This window comes from Perkinsus marinus, assembly GCF_000006405.1.
Source record: "Perkinsus marinus ATCC 50983 genomic scaffold scf_1104296946658, whole genome shotgun sequence".
NCBI lineage: Eukaryota > Perkinsozoa > Perkinsida > Perkinsidae > Perkinsus > Perkinsus marinus.
In genome coordinates, this window is record NW_003210883.1 from 131,357 (window position 1) to 157,741 (window position 26,385).

Below are 26,385 nucleotides of genomic sequence, written 5' to 3' on the forward strand. Positions count from 1 at the left end.
TGCCGATGATATTTCCATGATAGGAACATTCCGTGTTTGTTAGTAGCAACATCTTGATCGCGGGGGTTACCTCCTATCTCTGGTAGTTTTATACGAGATGTCTTGGATATGCATGGAAGTTCCATACCGTATGGGAGCTCCATACGTACCCAAAAACTCACAAGACTCACTTCTGTCCTCGCGCCACTCTTCGCGAAGTTAAACGGGGTAAAAGCTACAATAATATAGGGGGTAAAACTAGGGGGAAGTAGCGTCAGAATTGACCATAACTAGATCACTTGAATAGAACAACATCAAGTGGAAATCGAAGTAGCCTCTTCGTAGTTGCAATATGACTATAGTAGTATTGGTCTCTATTGAAATTCCCGATGTATGCATGGAAAAGTCGAATGACTGTATTGTTGTCATGATGATAATCAGCTTTATCATTCCCACTCCTAACATCTACAACAAAGTTGAGTACTCAGAAGGGCACCCATCATCCGGACAGACAAACCTTCCCAATGGACAAAGCTGGGCGCGAGACTCTATAGGCTAGTGAGGAGGAGGAGCAGGAAGACGAAACAGATGATGCCGATACAATCTTTACTTCGAAGACTTTGATAGGACGTGAAATCCACTGAAGATAGCTTCGAGCAATTAACCCGACCACTGTTGTGGAACACAAGTCCATATGTTTTACGTTATAGTTGAGCACGATGTCTCTCTAGGTGAGTCACTCTGTGTGATACACTCGGACACTATCATTCCCTCTTCGGCAACTAAGAACGCTTATCCTTTCACTATTGATGTCACTCTTCAGATACTAGCGTGCTGCAACCATGTAAGCATATCCCTACATAGCTTCACACATACGTATGAGCTTTTCGTGCACCATAGTTGAACTTTAGTGATCAATGCCACTGAACATCCTCTTCGACCATGTCCATATGCCAAAGTCACTCATGATAGTAGAAGTTACGATGCTATCAGGTCTGTTCTCACAGTTGGCGAAATGTATTGGTCGTACATCATCATTCACCCCACACTGCTGCTCCTAAAGTGATCAATGGTAAAATCGCTACATATCCTTGAGCGCACCGAAGGGGGCTTGATTATAAACAACGCCACTGACTGGAAGTACGTGGGTACTTTAACAGCATAGTTGCTTCTAGTTGCCGCTCAGGACGTTCATTAGTCGTTTACCATAAGTCAATAATCATTCAGGATTATATTATTAACATCTCCATACTACTACTCAACTAAACAACTCTTATCGTTCACGCACTGCTATTTGCGCTCCTTTTTGTTTTGTAGTAAATTATACCTTAGTGATGGTCCCTTTTGATGATGATGCAATAATTATATCTACAGTTCCTTCTATGCTCCAGGGACAGGTTCCCCCAACATGTCGAATAATGATTTCTTATCGAGAGGGCATCGAACATTAGTCGGATCCTTCATCGATGCTGTCTTAAACCATTTCTCGATGCATCCACGATGATATCTATCATATACTATCCATATAACATCTAATACCATAATAATAGTAACTAACCTGTGCTCACAAGGCAACTCTATGACGGCTTGCCTGGTCTTCATGGGCTCCAAACAAATCGTACCTAGAGTGATAATGATAGATATACAAGATGATGATAATGATGATAAAGACGACTACTTTATTACATTCTCTCCAATCCTTGGTGTCGGGATCAATATCAGCCTTCTTGATGATAACTCTGGTGCATTTCTTCATCATCTGAGTATTATCCAATCCTTACCACCCATAAGAACATTGACCCCTTTACCGCGGGTATAGAGGGTGGAGGAGGTCCTCGTCGTTGTGGTATGTGTCCACGTAGTAGAGCTTCAGCCACCGAGGGGTGATACATGTTGTTAACAACATGCTGATCCTGTAGGCCACTTCCTGGGATGAGCCAGTTATATGCCTATAAGCAGCATATTGAATGATAGTGGTAGATGTGCTCTCTTCCTCTTCATATTTTCTATCATTACCAATATTCCCTCATGCAAGCCATTATCAAAGGTGATCATCCGTCGTCCAATATCCCCGACCATTATAGCTTGGTCGGGTATTCGGAGATCACCCCCACCATGTTGCTGCTGTTGTTGCTGTCGTCTGTTATTACGCCGACGTCGGAGTTCACTGCAGATGGGATACGCCGATTCACCGAGGGAAGGGGAAGTTGTACCCACCTCTCACGATCCATCAGCCTTCTACTCCTTAGATGACTCAGAGTGGTGATGACCTATGAGAATATCCATTGACCAGGGGTCGAACCTGGGCGGATCCCTGCCTTCCTATTGCCTACCCGATCCACTTCCGCTTCATCATTAGCAACTGCATCATGAAAGATAACATCAATGCCAACATCTGTTGGCCGGTACCTACACCCATTGCTCACCTCCAAGACTAGAGGTATGTTACTATTATTACAGAGCTCGGCAGTTGGGCGTACACTCAAGATGGATGGTCCTCACTACACTCCTACTACGGTAAGAGAGAGTGGTCGCATTAAGAGATATATTCCCATGACATACCTGTATACTTAATATCATACTCAACATCACTCTACTGCTGCTGTTGCTGCTGTCTATGATGATAATGATTAATATTACTTCGCATCTTTGCCGATTCCCTCTAGGGTATCGGATGACATACAGAGGCATACGATTACCAGCATCATCATTACCCTCCCCCTGTTGAGGAGTAGTATCGACATCTCGTAAGTCAGGTAGGTTGCCAGTATTATATCGTCGAACACCCTATACATAATACCGTAATGAGAATACACCCATGACTACTACTACTACCCCTGCCCTAAGCCGTTCCCTATTGGCTCTATTGATAAATGCATTAGGTAGTGGATGATGATTCATAGGAGGCATCATCATACCGCCTACCTCTACGCGGACAGGAGGAGGATGAAGGAGGTTGTTGTTGTTGTTAAAGCCAAGATGACGGTCCAATGCCTGCATGAGGATAAGAGTAGGAAGAGGCGGGTGGTGTTGGTGGTGGCCTTATAACCCACCTGTAATGCTCTCTGGTCCAGCCTAGGTCCATGCTCCCTTCTCAAGACCCAATTAGCCCCTACCGCCCTACTCTCCCCTACAAACTCTACTTCATCGTCATTATCACTGGCCTCATCCTCAGTAATTGCTATTGGTGCAGCTCCAGCCTCGAAGTCGGCGGCAGCCTCATCATCATCCAAATCTACTTCAATAACAGGCCCTGAGGCTAAACGATACAACACCAAGCCTAGTGGACAATACAACATTACCCCTTTCCAAATCATCTCCATCATCATCATCTGAGGAGGAGGAGGAAGAGGATGATGATACCTCTAATACATCTGCCGGCCATCCATCATCATTATCATCTATCTCGACCACATCACCATGTGTGCACGGCGCCTGATAGGTCACCAGATGCATAGTCCTCAACAACAACAACAACAAGAAGAAGAAGAAGAAGGACCATTGTCAACTTACACTGCTAGATGACGATGACGACGACGACGACGATGCAGCAGTAGTAGTAGCACTAGTAGTATTGTTGACCACTGTGGCCTCTTCTTGGTGGAGTAAACCCTCGACCTTGATGGGACGTATAGTGGAAGAAGAAGAGGAGGAGGAGGAGTAATGAGGGCCTCCTTCTGAATGTACAACCGTCACTGCGCCACGAAATTATTCAAGGATTACCAGCAAGACGTAACCGCTTCCTATTAGGTTCCTCACCCTCTGGCCCAGCAATCCTCCTGGCCTCGGCAGCTTGCAATCTTAAAGCTCCTGAATGATGATACTTCAACGATTGATAACCACTACCACCACCACCATGATGATGATGATGACCACAATGGTCCTACTACTTCGATCATCGACTTCTTCTTCTTCATTATCACCATGTGGCAGTCGTGACTCGATCTCATGATCCATCCTAGATAAACTTATACGATAATATAATCCCCTCCTCCTCTTCCTCCTCTTCCTCCTTCACACAACACTCCTTCATAGTAGAAAGTAGGGCCAAGTCATCGTGTATGGACGATCATCATCATCACACCTAATATATATCTCTTATCATCCCGTAAGTGTACCCCACCTGCTGCCGACATCACTATACCCCTGAGTGCTAACTATAATGGCTTATACTGTGTAACAATGTTATTATTAATATCAACACAACAATGATGAGGTGAGGTTATGTATTATTATTATTACGACCACCACTTGAAACTATCATCAACAGGTCGATCAGTTGCTGGAATCGAGAAGGTATTAGAAACTGCGCACTGGGGAGGATAAATACCACTCCTCAACTAACTTCTGGTAAACGATAGGGTACGACCCTGTTACCTTCAATCGATTCATAAGTAACCTGTCGACCTTATCGGAAACCTGAGATGCAGCGACAGCACTTCATAATCATCATCATCATAACATCTATTCTACATGATCATACCAATTTATTTTCCACCACCCTGAGCTGCTGATCCAAGACCTAGGAGGGTATTCTGCTTCTCGGGTAGATACATGACATTAGGAGATTTAGCCAATGTCTCAGCAATCTCTCGTGCTGCATCAATCCTTCTAACCTAATCATATACCAACTAGAGTGATGATGATGATACCCCTCCCTCATTATGATGATGATTACCTCAATAAGACCAGTACCATGTTCTTTAAGGGCCTTGGATATCATAGTAGCTGCCTGAGCCTCACCCTCAGCTCTTATCACTGTTGCTATCCTCTCTTGTTCGGTCTCTGAAGTGATCGTAGTATTGCCAATCTTATATCCTCCCTCCGTCATCACTCATTACTAGCAACAACAAACTTCTGCCTCTCAGCTTCCTGCTCGGCAACCTGTTTCTCCTCAATAGCCTTGGCAAACTCCTTACCATAATTCAAGTGAGTGATGGAGACATCATCCAGAGCAATCTAATGATAACAACTTTGATTACCAACCATGACCGCCCAGTTGGAGGCTGCTCACATCAAATGCTTGGCATCGATCCACTACAGCATTCCTAATCTCACGAGATACCTTCTCTCGTTGTGTTAGAAGCTGTTCAGCATTATAACGAGCAACAACTGCCTTCAACACCTGATGATAATAACCATGACCAACTCCCCTACTACCCTACTACAGACTGCCTACCTCATTCCCAACTGAAGGTAATACTCTCTCAGCATAGTCCGGGCCAAGAGACTTGTGAATAGCTGGTAAACGATCAGTAACAGGACGATACAGCAGACGGACATGAATAGTGGCCATTTGGAGATCCTTCGTACCTATAGTATCTTAATGTTAATAAGGATATGTATTAGGACATCTACCTGTAGTAGTCTGAATAAGTTTAGGTTTTATCTGTATTGAATAGACATGTGGTCGTTGAAACCATGGTATTCTAATATGAGTCCCTTCACCATATATCTTATCAGATACACCACTGAATACCTAATAAGATGACCAAGCTGTAGAGGGAGGTGGAACTTGTTGTTGTTATGATTACACTCCACATGACTGCTCTCTGACCACCATCTACATTAAAAAGGCATGTATTGCAGAATAAGCCGACTCCTCCTGCACCAAAGGCTGCTAATGCCAAACCAGATAGGAACTTATCAGCTCCTGCAGATGATGCACTCGCCATATATACTAATAAGAGGCAATCACTACAACAACAACATCAACAACACTTGTACTCGCCCAACTTCATCATGACCTTAACCTCTCGAGTATCATTTTCACGAGCATCAATCGATTAGCGCTCGCCCATGTGATCGATGGACTGCGCCGCATGTTCGCCTCTCCTCGCGTGAAGTGGAGGATAGACAACAGCAGAGTGCAGAGTTTGTAGTTGTAAGTCTGTTGAGTCTCATAGCGTTACTCTTGTGGAGATGTCGACCTAACTACAGGTCATGGTCATTAAACATTGTTAAAGTAGCGGCGGCAAATGAGGTGGATACGAGTCCTAGTATGGTCATTAAAGGACCATACGATACACTAACCGTAGTAGTAGCAGGTAGAGGAGGAATTGACTATAATACTACCACATACACTGTATATCCACTACACATCCCGTCTACTTCTACAGTAGGAGTAGACGGGATTAAGTTCAGGTCCGCATATGGAATGGTAATACAATAGATCGTTAAGAGAAACATTAAAGGAATAAAATACTCGGGTTGGATGATGCGTTATTATGATGGTAGAAGGCTGATGATGTTAATAGGGTTAAATGGCAAGAGACGACCATGGATAGATGTCACCATCATATACGCCTAGGTGGAGCAGTTATGTTCGGGGTGGCCAGCCTCTAGTAATATGGATATCATACTCCTGCTAATATGGGAGGTGGAGGGTACAGATGGGCAATAGATTTACGTTACGGACCGTTACGACTGATGTTTACGACGCTTACGGAGGCTGCTCCGTAACATAAATTACGGATCAACACGTACACTCTGACTCATATCAATTACGATTTCGTAGCTCTTAGTTCCTCTTCCCCCTCCCTCATGGCTCCTCTAAAATCCAACAATCTCTGGCTAGCTAGCCCGCAACCCACAGCTTAGGAACTAGTATACAATGAAGAAGGGGACTCAGTCTCCGCGATGTGGGCGATGATGCATCAATATAAATAAGAGATGTGCGCGAAGTGGGGTGAACCATCACGAGAGCTCATGCAACAGCTCGCCGGAGAAGAAACCTCTAAGTTGTCCATGGAACTATATCTAGCATGAGTGGCACTGAGGAAGGAGGGCCTGATGCAGTTTGTCATCCACTCGGGTGTACCATTATGCGCGGTGAAAGATATTTCATTCAAGAAGTTCCTGTAGTCGTTGAACCCCAATTTTTCCATGCTAAGCCGGAGAGAGCTAGTACCACTGGAGGGCATCGTTGATTATTGTGAAGAGGTGAATGAGGTGATGAATAAATCGTATGATATATAATCATCAACAACAACTACTACTACTAATCGAGTAAGGCACTCAGGTACATTGATGTTGAAAAGCAGCAACGGCAGTATCACCGGTGAAGGATGAGGTTAGCTACAGTACAAATGGTGTTGCATTAGTGTTGTTGTTTAGTAAGGGGGTATTCCTACAAAATGTGCTGTAGTCATAGAGACCATATCAACAGCTGATAACCACAAGCTCTCTACTACACAACAATCGATTAACAATTAATATAGTACTGCTAATTGTTAGACCTAAATATGATGATATCATACACTACTATACATACATCTTCTAATTACGGAGGAGGAGCATATACCCCAACGACAGGCAGCACTTTCGCGTTGTGCATGCGTGCAGAATTATTCTGGCTCAACTACGAAGCATGGGAGGCTATCAGATAGATCAAACGACTCCTCTATATGCGGAGGTGTTGGAAAAAATCGGAAAACTCGATGATGCGAACAGCTAGAGAAGATATGCACTAAAAACTTTGATGACGGGAAAATGTCCTATCCGGGGATCGAACCGGGCTGGACCTATGTCATATTCATTGATCTAATCAATAGACGTGGACTAAGTGAGCTCCTCCGCCCCTTCGTCACGAAGGCCTAGTGCTACTCCCTCTTAACTGCAATCATCTACACTCCATCCTTGATTACAGTTCAGTAGTTCATGAAAAGGGCACACTAACCAGAGATATGTGTTTGGCCTTGATGGTATTAGGACTATAGCATTACATATTAGTATCCGAATGCCAGTGGATGTAGATAAGGATTTGGGTAAGGTTACATTACGAGTCATATCGGACATAACGAGTACATACTCCCACTATATCAAGCATCATTGCACTAACCATGGACATCATCCTAATACACCATAATTAACGATGTCAATACTGATTCATAATAAAGCTGGATGAATAAGGAGAAGATGATAATATAATCAGTCGTAAGGTAATCCACTATCAACCCAGGGTTATTAAAGTAATAATAACTCGACTATGGTGTGGTGATGTAGTGATTACGGATATTACCACCGTATGAGTATTATCCAGTGTCTTCCTAATGATATCCTTATCATCATCCTATTCATAATAATAACCATAGATAATACTTATGGTGGTTAATAATACTATAATGTTATATTATTTTACTTTTTTCTCTAATACATATCATTAGATAGATCACTGCTACTACTAGCATAATCATCCATAGCAATATCTTCACGACTAGTCTGGGACCATACACTACCTAAGTGAACAACAAGCATCATGATGATGATGATGACCTCCTATAAGCCTCCTACTTTGTTGATCCTCACTCTGCTGCTGCTGTTGATAGAGGCCTGATGATGATGATCTACTACCATTCTGTTTGGAAGATGATTGTTTAGTCGCTTGGTGATTATGCCCTACAATACCAATACTACAAGATACCATAGTATAATGTCAACATACCACTCCTCTCTGAATCACTGCTATAATACCCCCTTGCAGATGCTGGAGAGGAATACACCTCTCCAGTTTGCATCATCATATCATCTTCATCATCAGCCTCCGAACCAGTCGTATGTCCATGAACATATCTTGATGTAGCCTTTACGGCAAATAGTAATAATCCTAATAATAACAATACAACAACGGTAGTCATAGTGTGATTACGTTTATGTTTATTATCATTAAAAAAGTAATGAAATTGCCATAGATGCGATCCAGAATCATCATCAGCAGCTGTAAGAAGGCTCAAGTCGTCGACCTACTTCATATCATCATATATATATGGTTATTATTAGTGGTATTACCAATTCATAGACATCTGTATCTATAAAGCTAAGACAACTCTGTACTGCACTCCATAGCTCAGCTACTAATCCTGGTTGTGCTAGGTCTAATGATGTACCAAAGTATTGATTCACTTCACCTAATAGCATCACTCATATGCTATTATTATTAGTATTATTACTGACAACTTCACCAGGATCCTCCTTCTTAACAAAATGATCAGGACTTAGAGTATTGAATTGATAATCAGGGAATGTATCATTTAATGCCCCTATTAATATAACCAATAATTGTCTTGAATGTTGGGCTGTTGCTGATAATGGTCCTGATGATTTGAGTAAGTGTGGTGAGGTCCTTATCTCATTATTCTTCTCTATTGGTAATAGTTTATTATCATCATTACTACTATTAGTAGCAAATAGTTCAAGTCTACAATCTAGACGTAGATCAGCCAAATCTAGAGTATTGATACGGGCTGATATCTGACGTAATTTATGATTATCAATCCACTGCATATTGATGATTGATAATAATAATAGTAGTAGTACAGCTTTATAGTAGTACCAGAGAGAGAATGAGGGATGAGACAATAATGACGGATAATAATAATATACTAAATACATCGAGATGTATACCCACAACATACGACAACCCGAGGTGAAAAGGTAAAATCTAAGGAAGATCTCCATTTCCAAGGGAACAATCTCGCTCGCCCATTTTTCACTTAAACGTGCTGGCAGCACGGTAGCCGCCGATTGGCCTTTCTAAGTACCCATCGGTGTACTTATCTGTGTGATAACGTATGTAACTGAATTCCGACGCCTCGAGCTCCAGGCAGGCGAGGAGTAAGCGTCCTGAGAAAGCTTAAGAAGCGTTGCGTTAGTAGAAGGGGGTCTTCGTGATTTAGCTTGGCAGATCAAACCCGCAAGGAAGCTCGAGGTGGCTATTGGCAGCTAGGTTGCAGAACAACATTTTATCACGAGAAACTTCGTGATCACTAACAGATTTCTAAACGTACGAGGGAGTTGGGTCACCAATGAAAGATAAGCAACCCAGATCCCTTAACAGCAAGGCAGAACCCAAACCGCAAAACCAAAGAGAAAAGAAAGGATTGTAGGTGAGAGCGGGGAAAGGGAAGCCCGAAACCCCACCCGAAACCGGATAGGGCAACCCGAAACCCGAACTGTTATCCAGGGCAACCCGAAACCCGAGCTGTTATCCAAGGCAAGGCTGTTATCCAAGGCGAAGCTGCAAAACAAGGCCGGAAGGCCCCATTAGTGGAGAGGTGGCTTCCTTAGAAAAAGGCAGAAGTACCTTAGAAAAATACTGAAGTTCCTTAGAAAATGGCAGAACTTTCCTTAGAAAGTGTCCGAGGGCGAGCGAGATTTTGTCCTTAGATCGTACCCTGTAGCCTTACGATTTACCTTTTAATTGACAACCCGACATCAACAATCGATGTAAATAGCGCTCGCCCAGAAAATAGTAGTAATCTTCAGTTGCTCATGATTATCTTCTTTTCTAGTAGTCCAATATACGGTGTAAAGTATAGTTATGATGAGTATTGATAGTTGTAGTAATAGAGTGTATTGATATTGTTTACCATTAATAGGATATTACTAATGCCATCATCAACATCATCACATCATCAGCAGCAGCAGTCAGCTCCTACTGTTGGTAGTAGTTCAACACAGCCTATTAATGCTACAGAGGCCTTCCAAGCCAGGATTAAAAAGTATACACTTACCATTTTGTTGTTGAGCATGATCATATCTTAGATATGGTACAGTAGGATTGGGTATTATACCAGATTCCCTTGGTGCTCTCCATCTTGCTGAGACACTACAATCTACTAATACTAATGATAATGATGGTATAAATACTCGTCAAGATTTCTTACAGCTACTTGGTGATGTGGCTGAATATCATGTAAGTGGTCATGATAGTCATCATTAATATCATACCAATATCAGATCAACTCTCGTAAACGTATTGCTGATTTTGCAAGGGATTTGATTAAAAAGGATAGTGGTTATGAATCATTCACCTTCAGACAGTTATACGATATGTTATTACAACTTGGACAATGTAGTATCATATCACTGTTATGGTGTTATCATTATCGTCCCTTATAGGGAAGGACCCTGCTGAGGAAAAGGGTATTACTGATAAAGATATACAAACACTTGCTATGAAGTATGGATGTATCACTATTATCATATGCTTATGATATTATATAGGTATGATGATGATGAAATCAATGAAGCTGGTGAAAGGATGATGTTAGCTCAACAAGGTAGTAATAGGAGTATCATCATCATTAGCGTTGAGTATATCATTAGTTATACTATATTAGGTGGTATTAGCGTACCTCCGGTTAATGCTAATAAAGAGGTTGCTGATAGTATTGATAAAAAGAAGGTTATAGCTATCCATAAATACATGAATAAGACGTAGTACTAGTACAGACAGCAGTGTTAGCTGCTGCTGCTAACAAGAAGAAAGTGATGATGTCTTATTCTTATTATTCTTCATAACAGGTTCCTAAGATTAGTAGCAACCTTTAAGAAGATACCTCAAGAAGAACGATATAGTATGATACCTAAAGTAGTGGAGGCAACAGCAGAAGCTCATGTACTCACGTGCTCATCACTAGCTATCATCATTATAATCAGAGTCATCACTTAGGTTACTCTGAAGGTATATTCTGAGTTTCATATTGATGCAGATGATTTAGAGATGGCAGTACAACGTATGGAGAAAGAATTAGAAGAGGATAAGTCCTATCAACAGGTATGAATAATAATAATATCACTAACACATGCTACTATTATAGGAGGCTGAGATGTTGGCACATACTATGGCTAAATTACATGAATACTGTAGACCACTGGTAATACTAGTAGTAAGGGAGGGTATTGTACTATACCATCATGATGATGCTTGTTAGTTACTTGAGGATGAATTCGAGAAGATGATGGAGTTAGTTTATGAACAGAATGTTAGTACTCGTAAGGTATGGGCTCAACTATATGATATGCTATTCTCGCCTAGAGTGGATAGTGAATGCCGCCGACCAAATCATCATAAGATTGACATTAAGGTTGGCACTACCTACTACTACTACTTCCTATTCTACCCATTATTTTTAGACCGCATATAGAGAGTTCGTGAAACATACTAAGGAGAATAGTAAAGCTATGAAGGCTGCTGGTTATCGTAAGTAGTAATAATAATAATGTTATAGGAATTGGTATATCCTCAGCTGAATTGGATCCTCTGGAACTTGGTGATCTTTATGGACGTTATAAAGATAATGATAAAATACACAGACTATGGATAAAGTCAAGTTGTGATCTAGCTGCATATCTACAGGTAGCACTAATAGTACTAATATTGCCTAATATCACTATTACAGGTGATGATGGTAGCAGCTAGAAGTAATGGTCAGATGCCTCCACCTCATCCTCCTCCATCTAGTGTTATAAAGAGGGTTAAGAATATTACAGCATCACAGGTAGTACTCAGTATATGTATTTGATGATTAGTAAATGTATTAGGTGGTAGCAATGCAGAATTGTCTTACTACATGTTTGGGGTTAATAAAGACTATGATGCAAGCTGCTGTTGAAGATAGTCCTGAAGACCAAGTTTTTGATATACAATATGCATTACCATTTGCACAGGGTGTAGCATCTATTGCTATTGAGAAGGAGGATTGTGGTAAAGGTTTAACAGGAGAAGATCTAACTATTGCAGGCATGATGCATTCATCAGTTCTACAAAGGGATATGAAGTAGTAACCTGGTGGATGATGGCATCATGAGTTCGAACCCTGGTGACTCCATTATTAATAGGTTTATGGAGAACTCTATGAAACAACAACAGTATATGTCTGATATCATGGAGATGTGTGGTGGTATAAAGCCTTCAGGAGGTGATGGTAACTTGTATTATTAATATTATTATATACTTAGGTCTACACCAACAGCAACAGCAGCCTAATAACTGTACTATCATGTGATGTTGTTACTCATCATCATTATACTACATCACCTACTACTACCTCTGTTTCAGTGGATACCTACGTTTCAGAATGATTGCTACTACTACTACTACTACCGCTATGATGATAATAGTTACTATCAGATAGTAATAGTGATATTCTTGCTACTCCACATCCGTGTTGTGTTATAATTTAATACATGTAATGTTCGTGTTATATAACCCTTATAATAGGGATGTGGGGTTATGAGGTACAGGTATTTGAAGATAATAACAAGACAGCTTTAACTGAGAGGAGGGTCTGGACAACAACATGAATGATGGTATGATAATTTCATGGCTATTACAACATCATAATTGGCAACATCATCATCATCGTTTGAGAGTGTATACGACCAGACTTTATAGACCCATCCCCCACTAGTAGTGGGCCACTACATATTTATTATCCCATTCACCGAGGTTATCTACACCATAACCCACCTCTCCCTTCTTCTCTCTACCAATATTATGTATATCTCTATCATCATCATCAGGTTCCATAATCAAATGTCTAACAGTAACATCATCACCATCATCACTGATGATGCGGATCTGCACGAACAACGCAGCAGCAGCAGCAGCCGCCTTCCCCCCTATGGGAAACACCAATAGTTCCATAGTCTTCTCTGTTTCTTCCCCTTGTATATCCAATCTGGGTTTAAGCTCATTTAATTGAAGGTTGATATGAATATAAGGATTATGATTAATAACTCCATGGTAGATGGTGTCAGGGTTAGGTATATTGTTTATAATAGAGCTACTATTATCCAATTGATAGAGTTTATGGTCTTTAGCTAGAGTATTGAGCTCATACTCTATCATATTAGTTTCATCCTCTATACTGGCATATGACGACGAATGTACTTGCCTAAATTCATAATGATATGTAGTTGTATTGTAAATGATATGAGCCATATATTCATTACAAGATGATACTCCATAATCATCAACAGCATATACAGTAACAGTCCTATCTGATAGATCCCTAGAATGTAGACGACCATAGTAAGGTAGAGCCAGCATTTTAAGATGTGATACCACTACTGTATGCTTGTTATCAATCTTAATAGTCTTAATAGTATCTCTATGTAGCTTACGAGAAGGTAATGTTGGCCTAATATAATATCTACGATGAGTTATCCCACCAATACCATACAACCATGGTATATCATCATAATACTTAGAGCTATATAACACAGTTCTACCAATACAAAGGGATACTGATAGGATAATAATATTATTCAATACCAACCACATACCGGAAATGTAAATTGGGCTACCATATCTCGTGCGCCCCCCCCTTAATAAAATGATGAAATCTTGCACTCTTGCTACATTCCTCATTGTCATCATCATCATTAATGTCATTGTTGTTGTTGGTCGTCTACATAGTAGCTGTGAATGACATCAAAGGAGGATAATCAAGAAGGAAGGCATGATGATATAATGATGATGAAGAAGGAGCAGCAACATCAACATCAGCAGCAGCAGCAGCAGCCTTTATTACTGTTTAATAATACATTAACAACACCAACTACACCAGAGATATATATACAGCTACCTGATCATGGTAGTAGACATCATTTATCAATACCACCACCTCAACCAGCATCATTCTCTCAACAACTATTATCTTGTTTTAATGGATGTTTTAATGCTATATCACATCCTTTTAATCACTGATATATACTATCTATCACAGCAGTAATAATACTATGTACCATTCATCATCCTTATATCGGTACTCAACCATGATAATAACTACTATAGTTTCTATCAAATCAACCTTATTCTTGAGATTATCATTGGGGTTATTGTCATTTATATTCCTATACTGATGCATACTGAAGAATCTACTAATGATACACAAAAGGAGCCACTATCAGATGGACTCACCCTACCTAGGATAAGACTACAGATGGCATCTTGTGAGAGCTTACATACTGTACATATACCAACACCGGTATGTCGGCCGAACAATAACAACAAGAACACTTTAGTAATAATAGTGGGATTAACATAGCATCCATAGTCGATATGAAGGTAGAGATGAATCATCATTGTAGATCATGTAGTAGTAATAATAGGGTGATACTTGGAACATAACTTAGGATAATTAACACTATAATCGATGTTCCCTTTCTCAGAGGGAGGGTAGTAATACTACTACAAGAAGTGTTCGTGGCACCAACAGCAGCAGCAAGAAGAAGAAGAACCCATTATTGCGATTCCTTTGTTGTCGTGGTCCACAGTCTACAGTTGACAAAGTCGTGGTAAGTAGTAATGGTAATAATAACAGCCGACGTACTTGATGATGATAGTGTCAGCATGAATTGTTTTTATTATACGTCTTCCTCGTATCATATCTCGTCGAGTGTGATTATTCAGCATATGATGATATATTTTCTGATACTACTGCATTGATTTGGTTATATACCATATACAATCAATGAACTATAATCGATGATAACTGTCCATCATCATCTATTGAAGATGAACTTCCTCCTGAGTTTATATCCGATATGTAGTATTGGGGGGGGGGGGGGGGGTATTCTGGACATCATGCCAGGTAGAGTCGTAACTTGATGGAGTGAGTACGGATACACGGTTGAAGTACTCAGTCATATTTATCAGTTCGTCAAATATGTTCGTATTAACGATAATCGTCATCATGACCATGAAAACTGTATATTACTAATAGTACTACTCTAGCTATACTACATGTTCTAAAATCTACTTCACAGCTTGTAAAGAACTTTGTATTGACCGCTTATTGTTGTCTCTTGATGTATTGTGGTAATATATAATAAGGAAGTTCGATCCCCGTCGGATACTATTAAATATATCCCTGATTGGACTATCAGACTATCGTCAGCTATGCTCATGCTGATCATCAAACATGAACATTTCCAGACCGATAATGCACCGATGTAGTGACCGGGAACCGAACCGGAGACTCTTACCTTAAGAACAGTGGTATTCCTTATCTTTGTGATGGATCTGGGAGTAAGACCGTAGAGTTATTCGAGGGTGGGGGTGCTAGGTTTCGTGTTAGAGTACAATACTTAGAGCTGGATGATTAAGACTCTCTACAAACTTCATACCTTCCAATCAACCACTCGTCTAAGCAGCAGCTTTGATCTTATCGATAACAGAGAACATCTAGATGTACATGTAGTTTGTATGTTCAGATAAGACTATGATGCACATTCATTACTCATATTCCACTGTCTCAATTCAACAACTCTTTATTAACATCATCGCTTCATGTTAACATGTTATAATAAGAATATATTGTCAACTATACTTGTACGGCTGATTGTACGCCTTGCAATAGATGACCATAAGTATTGGAAGAAGAATGATACGAGATAAGCAAGGATAACAGCTGAGACCGGACTATCAGTGAATCGGAATACGAGAGAAAAGATGAATAATTCTAATAGGGCCGAATGTAGTTCATTACCTAATAATAACAATCATATTCATATACTCTGAATATCATCATTACTCTATATATTACCAATGGGTAATCCATAAAGATCAGAACCATATAAGAAGGGTGTAATCCATGCAATACCATTGTGATCATCAATTAAAAGCCCATCTTCTGATGATGTCGTCATTACACCTGTATGACTCTATCTAATTCTGTACAACTTGTTAATTTCCCTACTCCCAGTATATCCAATTATACTATCCTTAACTGTGGGACGTCTTACTATACCATTACGAATTGTTGATTCGATCCCGGCGAGTAATGACTGTTGAAATCTCGATCTGAAGTATGATCTTAGGATAAGTGATTGTCGAATAGTGGCAGTAGTGGGGGCAGCAGCATGACCTGAGTTCAGCTAACTTGATGATGCTTGCTTTATTATTGTTATTATTATTCCCAGATGTTGTGGCTCTAAGTATCATAAGCTCACTACACAATTGTGTTATAGTACTATGGAATGATAATGGCATGAAGATCTGATAGTAATAATAAGCAATGGTGAGTATCCATCCTATTATTAGTACTACTTCATATGTTTGTAGATGACATCTTTGTGGATCATCTGGAAGAAGTCCCCGTTTTAATAATAGATTATCCCTCTCATCCTAAATATTGAGAGTAGTAACATAATAGAAGGTATGTTTACATGTAAGTTGCACATCAATTGAGCAGTACTACAATCAGCAAAGCCACTAGGAGCCTTACCATGTATATACCATCCATGTAATGGCTCATCGAGTATCTATAATAATAGTACAGTATTATCACATTAACACCATTATTATTATTACCAATACACTTATATTAGCCAGGGAACATACATCTACAAAATCCCCCAGAGTATCACCAAAAGCTATTGTTACAAGTTTACGTAATAGAATCAATATCACGTATACCAGTACCCAAGTATTAATAGCAATAGTGTAGATCATTATAGGATTTAATGCATATAATAATGCATCTAATGTGAGATTTAGTGATGTAAGATTATTATGATGATAATAGACTTATTACCTTTTCCATCATCATCCCTGTATTCTTGTATTCTAGCATTTTTAGGTGTCCATTGTGTAATATGTAACCAATTGAATGTATACATAAATAGTAATACTAGTATCCATACTATTGATGATGATACTCTAGTACAAGTCGATCTCTCATTAAGCTCATTACCAATAAATAACATCCTCCATGTTGATATACCTACTACTATCCTCAATATCTATGCCCTACTACTACTACAACTACCACCACGATCACGACTCACCTGTATCCTTCTTATTCCTTCTACCAGGAGAGTTCCTACTACCACTTCTATTATTATCATCATCAGTGTACCCTCCTATAAGTGATGGAGGCAGTAGTCCATGATGAGGAGGCTTAGTAGACTGAGTACGATTGTTGAGTACGATAGTAGTATTAGTAGGATGGGATGTAGGAGGGCTGTTATGCTGTATATAGGTATTGTTGTAGGTCGTCTTCGACATGTAATCCGATTGTTGATCTACTATTCCATCTTGCTCATTCTTATGTTCTTGTAGATGATGATTTCCTTGTTCTCTATCCAATAGAAATGTAAATACTCTTGATACACTAATAACATCTATGATGATTACTATTATCGACAATACCAAAAGATATATAATATAGCTATCACATAAATGATAATAATTAGACCATGGTGGAGGTGGTATAAAAGTATTAGATGATATGATGATGATACAGAATAGTAGTAGTACAAGTATGAGGAATAAGGTATGAGATATCAGTATACAAGTAGCAAACTTGTGTAAGAGTACTAAACTCTTAGGAGTGAATACACAACTACTCTCACTAGTAGGACGACGACCAATTTGTATACTACTACTAGTAGTAGTAGGATATCTTCGTATTATGATATACATACGATATATACTTATAAGTATGGTAATAATAGTCCATGGTATGAATATAGCAATAATGAGTATCCAATATTTAGAGGACTCATTATAGTAAAGACTACTGAATGCAATAAGCATGTTGATACTACTGATGCTGCTAGGAGTAGTATTATCATCAGTGTATTCATGTGTATTAATATCCATCATATATATCTCAAATAGAGGTTGTGGTGTGATAACAAGTCTTGTAAGAGCAGCTATTCTTAATATACCATCCTTATTGGTAGCATCACAAAGGTGATATCGATGTACGAGTGATACGTCATCGTCATCATCATAATCATTGGTATCCATGTCCATGTTCAATAAACGTATTGGTATTGGTCTAATACTAGTTGATGATGATGATTGAGAATCATCATCATTAGTATCGTTGTCGTTGTCGTATTGTATGTATAGTTGATAGAATAATGGTGATGTACATCTTATATCATCTCTCAACATCATACTATTAATACGACATAGTCGTGTCTAAAAGTTATATATTTATTATTATATATAGTAGTACTCTTACATGTGTTATTCCAAATACTAAGGGTGATGGCCAATTATTGGTATCATCACATAACGTGAGGACATTACCATTCATGATGATATCACTACTACTACCACCATAATCAAGTGTATCCAATCCTAACCATGTACCTAATAATCATATACTTCATTATTATTATTACTATATTAGCATAATACCATTGATATGATATGTTGCTACCAATAACTTCACTCTATCCCCCACTTTGATAGTATACAATTCTTCTTCTTGTTGTTGTCTGCTGCTATCGCTCATCGATTTGTTATCAATGAATAAGGATGGTAAGTCTAAAGATACGACATGATCCATATACAATAAGAATAAGCAGAATAGTCTTACCTATTCCCCCATTACTGTCTTGTAACAATGATAGGAAATAATTACAAATTGGGGATGTTGTGGTATAGAGATTCATTACACATAGATTAGCCAGACAATTACATGCTTCTTGTTGTTGTCGATGATGGTGTAGTTGACTACATCTTACTGCACATGTTGGGAAATATGATGTTATGACATCATGATTGGAGGAATAGATGGTATCAACCATAGTACGCATATTAGTGATGAAGGAATTGATATCAGAATCTATGAGGACAAGAGTAGTAGTATTACTATCTATTATACTCACTATCCTTAAAGACCTTAATGTATCTCTCATACTGTTGTATATTCTTCTTCTTGTTGTTATGGTTTGTGTATATGAGATTCCTGTATTCCATTGTTGTTAATGATTGTTGAGTATTCTTTTCCACTTCTAACCACATATCCATAGGAACACATGCTGATATACTATTTGGTCTCCATAAACTAAATTCAGTACATCAACAACTACTAATAGTGTTGTTATTATTATTACCCCTCTTGACAATCACATTGAGGATGTTCTATAAAGCCTTGTTCCCATGATACTTGACCACATATATGACATGATGATTCATGATGTAATGCAATAATGGTATTATCATTGCCAGTACTCTTACTACTACAATCATAGCATGAATATGCTGTAGTCCCATTTATAGTAATGGTTAGTAGTAGTGATGATGATGATGATGATGATGACTGTAGACTATTGTTGTTTATACATCTAAGTAGTAAGATTTATAGTTTTTGTTAGGATTGTTATATATATTACCTGCATTCCCCATCATACCCTATAGTAACACCATGATGAGGTGAACATGTATAACAAGCTGTTCTATGAGGATTAGGTGCCATACCATGTGGACACTTTATACAAGGTGATGATGATGATGTACAAGGCATCACGCATCTGTTATTGCATAGTAATAATAACAAGCGGAAAACGCCATGATGATGATTATGATGATACTACCTAATATGGGACGTTGGGCATATACATGGTGGAGATTGTGATAAGGTATTATGTATTAATGGAGATTGGCATGATACACACTGTAGAGTAGTAGTATCAAAACCTTCTCCTTTGCTTGCACAACTATTTGGATGATACTCCAACAACATGGCCATAGTCATCATAGTATCATCATTAGTAATAAATGTATATCGTGTTATTATCCATATTAATAATATCATCATCACATTCTTGGGCACCACGCCGAGTAGCATAATGCTTATGATAATACTACTACTACTGATGATCATCATCATCATTATCATAAGCAGCACTATACCAATATTGAGCAAACATAAGACCATGAGTATTGCTTATAACAACAAGATAATAGTGACATTATTAGGCATGTTGTTGTTGTCCTTGTTGGTGGTTGTTCTTGTTGTTGTTGTTGTTGTTGTTGTTTATATAAGATGTAAGGATTACCATAGCTTTATCTCGTATCCTACTGTTAGATGGTGAATTACGATCAATCACTATATTCAATGCTTTCATCATCATGTCATCATCATCATTGATATAATGGTATTCATCTTGCTGCCTAGATACCAACAACCTTTCTAATGTATCCAATAATACTCTTCTTCTCTTCGTATCATCATTACCCTAAACTCCTTATCTCATTATCGTTACCTCAGCAGCAGCCATGTGTACTCACTCTATATCCCTTTGCATCATCATCATTATTATTATATGCTGTTGTTGTTGTTATTATCCTCTCTTTAAGCTCAATAGATACTCTTCTTATCTCCTCTTTATGTATGGTTAAATCATGGATCCTATTACATAGTCTATGCCATACCTATCATACTATTCCCAGTAGTATAGTATTATTGTTATTAATACCTCTTCAAGACTGCCTCCACCAGGTGATGATGATGATGATAAGTGATCAGTGATATCTGGTGTTGTATAGGGTGGGGTAGGGGTCATGTTGATGAAGGTATAATACTAATAACATGGAGGTTCGTGTTAATGAAATACCCCACTACTACTACTATGACCGACGATGACGAGGACGGCGATTGGAATAATAGGAATTATACCATTTATAGAAGAAGCATCATCATTCATATTGTTTTCTTGATAGCTTACACAGTGTTATTATTATGCTAGGCTTTATCTAACACATCATGGCGCTGCTGCTAATGCTGCTAATGCTGCTAATGTCATCATTGTAACACAACTACTGGCATAATAATGATATTCCCATATCATCATTATCCTCCAATAGTTTAGTAGTAGGTTAATGGTGCTTATCTAGGTTGATGATGATGATACTATCACCATATATACTATTACCAGTATCTACTTATACTGCTGCACTATGTTATAGTAGGAGTGCTATTCATCATCATCTACTACTAATACCACACCTCTTCCTACTCCTTCTTCTATTACTACTCTGCTTGGCTCTGTCCCTACTAGGGATCACTACTTAGAGTAACATCATCATCTGATTATTCCTATAGTTGGCTCTCTCTTCATCTTGCACTACCATCTAGTAATAATGATGATAAGAAGACTAGTATATTGATAGTAGATATGTGTGATGATAAGGGACACATTAGCATCATCCTTTCTCCCTCTTGCCACCACTATGTTGTTAATGTATACCTTGAACTCACATTAATACAACTATCATAATCAGTAATTGGTTATTATAATGATGATGTGAATAGCCCCCTTAATGATGACTGGTATCCCTCTCTGTTATATGTCCTATTGTGTTCAAGAAGAAGATTATTCAATTAATTGTGGCGAGCGAGATTGATGGCTGCTGCAACTGGGGTGATACAGGTTTCGCCAACCCGGATTTCGCCAAAATGACACCTAACGGGTTTCAAGACTCTTGGACATGTTTGTTAGGCAATATAAGGGCAGGGACAGATTCGAACAATTTGGCGAAATACCAGGCATAGCGACAAATTTCGCCACATAGTTGTTGCGACATACGGGTTTTACCAAAGTTGGTCAAGTCTGGAATACGCAGGGTTTTGCCAAGTTCCTTGTTGGCGTAAGACGGTGCTGAACCCTGTTTCGCCAATCCTTACACCGTACAGGTTTCGCCAATCCCAGGTCGTTAAAGCATGTCAGACGAAGAAAGGTCCTCGATCGGCTGTGATGATGACACTGTGTCATTGACACACCAACTTTTTTGTAAGTATTATGGTGGAGTGGTTAGAGGTCCGCGCGATAGATCGGAAGGTCGGGCGTTCTATGCTCGGAGCCTCCGAGTCGGAGAGTATTTAATCACTCGAATCCATCAAAAACATTCTAGAATACTCTGACTCGGCCGCCTTGGACGATACCGAACCGATGTCATCGATCAATAGGACCAGCGCAAATCAATAGTATGGTAGATTTAGAAGCAGTATTCATTATGAGCGGGCTTCAAGACCTCGTGACTAACCCGATGGGCGGTGTCACAGTCTATAGGTTCTGTAGCACTGATTATTACGCTGACCTTTTGGCTAACCTTAGGGGTAATATGATAGATTTGATAGCAGCAATGCTTAATCACGGAACGCTGTCGCGAGGTAAGGGACTGATATGGAAGTTTCTGTGCTTTCTGTAAACTGCTTGCCTAGTCAGATACAACAGTGACAAGATGACAGCAACGACGAGTTTCTTTGATCGTTTCCGAATGGATTGTTTGTTGTGTTGCGTAGTGAGGGAAGTCATGAAGTTCACGACGTGAAAGGAGATAGAGAGTGCGGTAACTTCGCGAGCCGTATTCTCGAACAGTCGTGACATGAGCTCATGCTAGTGCTCGAGCCCTTAACCCGCATTATAATGAGAAAAAATCTCATGATATACGCACTAGTAGACAAACCTCCGCAGAACACATGTACGCGTAACAGTTTGATGCCTTACTTGAGCGCGCAACGTATGAGCATACGTAGTTAAATTTTCGGCGAAGAAGTGCCTCCTCTCATCCTCGACCCCGGGACGACCCCTCAAGAGCTGACTCAGTCACGCTGCTCGGCTAACTAACCTAGCAACCTGCTTGTAAAGTATATCAGGTAAGATTCTTACCGTAAGAGAAGTGCCCGGGGAGCGCAAGCCGAGGAGCAGAGTGAAACTGACAAGCCTCCGCAGTACTTTACAGCATGCAGGTTTCAAGGGCCAAAGTTGGCACTATCAGTGTGAGTAACAGATTTGAGCACCTCAATTGGCGATATCTGTAATATATACCGTATTCGAGCGCCTCAGCATATATCTAGCGGCATATCGCCAACTCTCGGTGAAATCCGCATTTCACCGGTATTACGCCAAAGATTAGGCAAAACACGTCATAGTCTTGACGAAACCTGCGAGTTTCACCAAATTTTTGGCGATTCCCCGGCCTAACGCAGATTCTAGCTACCCAAGGTTGGCAAAACCTGCATCCAAGCGCAGAATAGATCACTTCGGCGAGCGGACTTGGCGGACGGTTCCGTGCAGATTTCAGCGGATGCGCTGAATTCTGTACGGCGAGCCGACCAGCTTGGTGAAATCCCGTAAAATCCTGGTCGTATCACGCATATCGCCAAGTTGCTTAAATTCCCTAGAAACAATAAATCACCAAAGTTGGTGAGTTGGCGAAACCTGGTGCTCCGTGCAACTGCCCCAACGACACCTGGAGGATGGTTGTGTCTATTTATCATCATGCAGTTAGTATGAACACGTAAGTAGCTGCATATGTGTTATCATCATCATCTTCTTGATGTTGTTGTGTTATTATTAATAATGTGTAGTAGACTTATATTTAGACCATAACTGTCCTCCTCTTCAATGGTAATATGATCTTTATTCCATCATCATTACATCATCATTATTATTTCAGTCAGAAGTAGAGGAGACTCTGAATCGTATTAAGACCCATAAAGGAGTATCAGGTATTGTTATAGTTAACCATGAGGGTGTAATACTATCGTATCACCACTGCTGCTGCTGCTGCTGCTCTTCATCATACTACTACCACTTGTCCCTTTATAATGTTATTATTATCATCATTATTTAGGTACCAATACGGTCTACTCTAGAACAGAAGTACACTTTGCAATATTCTGCATTGATAAGTCAGCTCACACAGAAAGTGAGTAGTACTACAGTCCTATTGATCCTCCTCCTCCTCGTCGTAATATCTTAATCAGGCAAAATCAATGATACGTGATCTAGATCCTCAGAATGATCTAACCTTTTTAAGACTACGTTCAAGGAAACATGAGATTATGGTGGCTCCTGATAAGGATTATATACTTATTGTTATCCAGGTGGTAATCCTCCTCCTCCTCCTTATCATCATTATTATCAATATTATTATCAGGATCCTAACGCTGACATCATGATTCAACAACAGAATCATAATGATTAATGATTCCCTTCATAATTGTCATAATTACACATTATCGTCTTGTGTTAAAAGTCAATAATTCGTATGATAACATCGTTGGAATATTAAGAGTTGATTACTATTATTAGAATATTCCCCTCTACTACTAGATAACACAACAATAGTTAACTTGTTATTAAACTTTACATATATCATCTGGACGTAATATAACTTCCTTATCAGTCTTATCTCCTTCTTCTCCTACTAATATTATAGTACACGACCCAGTAGTAGGATCCACACTTTTCAATACACCAAATTGATATCTGAGACGACCAACATAACAATAATAACAATATACTAATCCTTATTCCTCATATAGTATTACTTGTATTGACCTAAGACTACTTGTATAGTACGACCATTAGCAGGTGTAACAGTCTGTAGATCTGTTTGATCCAATTCTAATATATCACCACTTTTTAGTATTTTAACATGGCATACATATGGTGATAATACTTTCCTTATTTCACCTTTACTTTTATAATATTTACCATTACATAGATCTTTGTTGAGTACCTACATCACTATTATCGTAGCCGCAGCCGCCACAGACATGTAAGAATAACATATCTCAACTACTATTACTTTAACAATGAGACCCTTCATAAGCCATGCATCAGATGGTATATCTTCTTCTTCTTCTTTCTTCATAATCTCAGTGTTACTATCTATCTTACGTTGCCTCTTTACCATTGGTTGGGCCCTAATAATACGTAACTATATCACTCCTAGTAGTATCATATACCGGCTATACTTCTCCTTCTCCGCATCATCATCATGATCACTAATCATAATCATATCATTATCATCATCATCCTCCATCTTCATCCATAGTTCAGCCTCATCTTTGGCTGCCTTAACTGCAGCTGCCTCTTCTAATACATTGACTTCTATCATAAATGATATCAACAGCAACAACAACAACAACTCCATACGTAATATGCTACTACTACTACTTGGTGTAATGTTTGAAGACATCTTTCCACTACTCCTCTTAGCGTTAATAAGATTGGTAACCGCTAATTGTATCTTATCATTCTCATCTTTTCTATCAACAGTAGTTGCTTCAACTTCTGTTATATCATCCTCTCCCGCCGATGCTGAATATTATTATTATAAAAGTATTAATCATTTACCTTTACCCTTAGCCATGCGAACTTGTTTTGCTATACGCCTTTCTTCTTGCTTTTCCTCACATGCTTCCTGCTTCTTATCAGCTTCATATTTAGCTTCCCGTTCAATCCTCTCCCTAATAAATAATCTTCACCACCATACCACACCATCCTCATCATTATTATTATTACCTGTCTATATACTCTAGATACCATCCTCTTTCAGTCTTCTCTATCTTAGCCTTTCCTGTTCTACCCAAATATAATACAAAACCAGTTAAAGTACACCAAGCTGTAGAGTTCATATGTACATGTTGTTTATCTACAAGTATAATAGTATAATACTCTCATAATCATTATAATAATACCTGATATTAGATCCTGATACACTTGGTTAGCCAAGACCCTTGTTGATCTGTAACGTGTTGAGAATATACGCCTGAGTATCAAGAATAATAAGGATTATTATTATTACTATAATATTATTATTACATGAATGTTGATTCGAATTCACGTGAGAAATCATTCATATATTTACCAGGTCTCTGTATAAATAACTGCATCTGTCTTAAATGTTGTTCTGAAGTCCTGATAAATGGTCATGACTACTTTAACATATATCAACAACATTATTATCATTACTACCTATGAAAAAAATATAAACCCATTCTCATCACGACATAGCTCGTCTGATTTGACAATACCATTTTAGTGCTTGTAACCCCTTTCCAACAGGAATTCTCAAGCATT

General features: G+C 39.0%; 9 protein-coding genes across 9 annotated transcripts; 2 read left to right on the forward strand and 7 right to left on the reverse strand.

Moving 5' to 3' along the window:
* Positions 1 to 1,299: 1,299 nt before the first annotated feature.
* Positions 1,300 to 3,936, reverse strand: Pmar_PMAR011105 (hypothetical protein; the record flags this gene model as incomplete). The annotated part of the gene is made up of 13 exons (XM_002779598.1): positions 1,300 to 1,486; positions 1,538 to 1,601; positions 1,666 to 1,738; positions 1,788 to 1,928; positions 1,996 to 2,146; positions 2,197 to 2,249; positions 2,313 to 2,388; positions 2,438 to 2,541; positions 2,620 to 2,766; positions 2,905 to 2,973; positions 3,033 to 3,232; positions 3,703 to 3,789; positions 3,870 to 3,936. The coding sequence occupies 13 exons, from the start codon at positions 3,934 to 3,936 to the stop codon at positions 1,360 to 1,362; spliced, it is 1,359 nt and encodes a 452-aa protein (XP_002779644.1). The 3' UTR covers positions 1,300 to 1,359.
* Positions 3,937 to 4,228: 292 nt separating this feature from the next.
* On the reverse strand, positions 4,229 to 5,678 carry Pmar_PMAR011106 (prohibitin, putative). Its single transcript, XM_002779599.1, has 8 exons — positions 5,514 to 5,678; positions 5,338 to 5,458; positions 5,159 to 5,292; positions 4,994 to 5,104; positions 4,821 to 4,938; positions 4,658 to 4,764; positions 4,463 to 4,595; positions 4,229 to 4,398 (listed from the first exon to the last, which is right to left on the reverse strand). The coding sequence occupies exons 1-7, from the start codon at positions 5,652 to 5,654 to the stop codon at positions 4,467 to 4,469; spliced, it is 861 nt and encodes a 286-aa protein (XP_002779645.1). The 5' UTR covers positions 5,655 to 5,678; the 3' UTR covers positions 4,229 to 4,398; positions 4,463 to 4,466.
* Positions 5,679 to 7,978: 2,300 nt separating this feature from the next.
* Positions 7,979 to 9,261, reverse strand: Pmar_PMAR011107 (hypothetical protein; the record flags this gene model as incomplete). The annotated part of the gene is made up of 6 exons (XM_002779600.1): positions 7,979 to 8,216; positions 8,272 to 8,376; positions 8,423 to 8,584; positions 8,627 to 8,720; positions 8,767 to 8,885; positions 9,153 to 9,261. The coding sequence occupies 6 exons, from the start codon at positions 9,259 to 9,261 to the stop codon at positions 8,128 to 8,130; spliced, it is 678 nt and encodes a 225-aa protein (XP_002779646.1). The 3' UTR covers positions 7,979 to 8,127.
* A 1,104-nt stretch (positions 9,262 to 10,365) lies between these two features.
* On the forward strand, positions 10,366 to 12,767 carry Pmar_PMAR011108 (hypothetical protein; the record flags this gene model as incomplete). Its single annotated transcript, XM_002779601.1, has 15 exons — positions 10,366 to 10,478; positions 10,522 to 10,672; positions 10,717 to 10,831; positions 10,879 to 10,939; positions 10,984 to 11,039; positions 11,100 to 11,196; positions 11,284 to 11,350; positions 11,432 to 11,536; positions 11,694 to 11,846; positions 11,896 to 11,962; positions 12,009 to 12,118; positions 12,162 to 12,260; positions 12,304 to 12,539; positions 12,601 to 12,680; positions 12,721 to 12,767. 15 exons carry the CDS (start codon positions 10,366 to 10,368, stop codon positions 12,765 to 12,767), a joined length of 1,557 nt encoding a protein of 518 aa, XP_002779647.1.
* Positions 12,768 to 13,168: 401 nt separating this feature from the next.
* Positions 13,169 to 13,612, reverse strand: Pmar_PMAR011109 (hypothetical protein; the record flags this gene model as incomplete). Its single annotated transcript, XM_002779602.1, has 1 exon — positions 13,169 to 13,612. The coding sequence occupies one exon, from the start codon at positions 13,610 to 13,612 to the stop codon at positions 13,169 to 13,171; it is 444 nt and encodes a 147-aa protein (XP_002779648.1).
* Positions 13,613 to 15,913: 2,301 nt separating this feature from the next.
* Pmar_PMAR011110 (hypothetical protein) lies at positions 15,914 to 17,342 on the reverse strand (the record flags this gene model as incomplete). The annotated part of the gene is made up of 4 exons (XM_002779603.1): positions 15,914 to 15,952; positions 16,817 to 16,894; positions 16,936 to 17,031; positions 17,304 to 17,342. 4 exons carry the CDS (start codon positions 17,340 to 17,342, stop codon positions 15,914 to 15,916), a joined length of 252 nt encoding a protein of 83 aa, XP_002779649.1.
* A 454-nt stretch (positions 17,343 to 17,796) lies between these two features.
* Positions 17,797 to 18,529, reverse strand: Pmar_PMAR011111 (hypothetical protein; the record flags this gene model as incomplete). Its single annotated transcript, XM_002779604.1, has 2 exons — positions 17,797 to 17,882; positions 18,442 to 18,529. The coding sequence occupies 2 exons, from the start codon at positions 18,527 to 18,529 to the stop codon at positions 17,797 to 17,799; spliced, it is 174 nt and encodes a 57-aa protein (XP_002779650.1).
* A 5,264-nt stretch (positions 18,530 to 23,793) lies between these two features.
* Pmar_PMAR011112 (roadblock, putative) lies at positions 23,794 to 24,502 on the forward strand (the record flags this gene model as incomplete). The annotated part of the gene is made up of 5 exons (XM_002779605.1): positions 23,794 to 23,802; positions 23,972 to 24,049; positions 24,149 to 24,223; positions 24,282 to 24,401; positions 24,455 to 24,502. 5 exons carry the CDS (start codon positions 23,794 to 23,796, stop codon positions 24,500 to 24,502), a joined length of 330 nt encoding a protein of 109 aa, XP_002779651.1.
* Positions 24,503 to 24,656: 154 nt separating this feature from the next.
* Positions 24,657 to 26,198, reverse strand: Pmar_PMAR011113 (conserved hypothetical protein; the record flags this gene model as incomplete). Its single annotated transcript, XM_002779606.1, has 9 exons — positions 24,657 to 24,786; positions 24,849 to 25,039; positions 25,109 to 25,226; positions 25,269 to 25,413; positions 25,480 to 25,623; positions 25,660 to 25,772; positions 25,828 to 25,957; positions 26,004 to 26,074; positions 26,128 to 26,198. 9 exons carry the CDS (start codon positions 26,196 to 26,198, stop codon positions 24,657 to 24,659), a joined length of 1,113 nt encoding a protein of 370 aa, XP_002779652.1.
* Between the last annotated feature and the right edge of the window lie 187 nt (positions 26,199 to 26,385).

Coding starts and splice junctions, on each gene's coding strand:
- Pmar_PMAR011106 (XM_002779599.1), bottom strand. CDS start 5,654: ATGGCGAGTGCATCATCTGCAGGAGCTGATAAGTTCCTATCTGGTTTG. Junction 5,293..5,337: donor ACTTATTCAGACTACTACAG/GTAGATGTCCTA, acceptor AAGATACTATAG/GTACGAAGGATCTCCAAATG. Junction 4,765..4,820: donor GCAGAAGTTTGTTGTTGCTA/GTAATGAGTGAT, acceptor CGATCACTTCAG/AGACCGAACAAGAGAGGATA.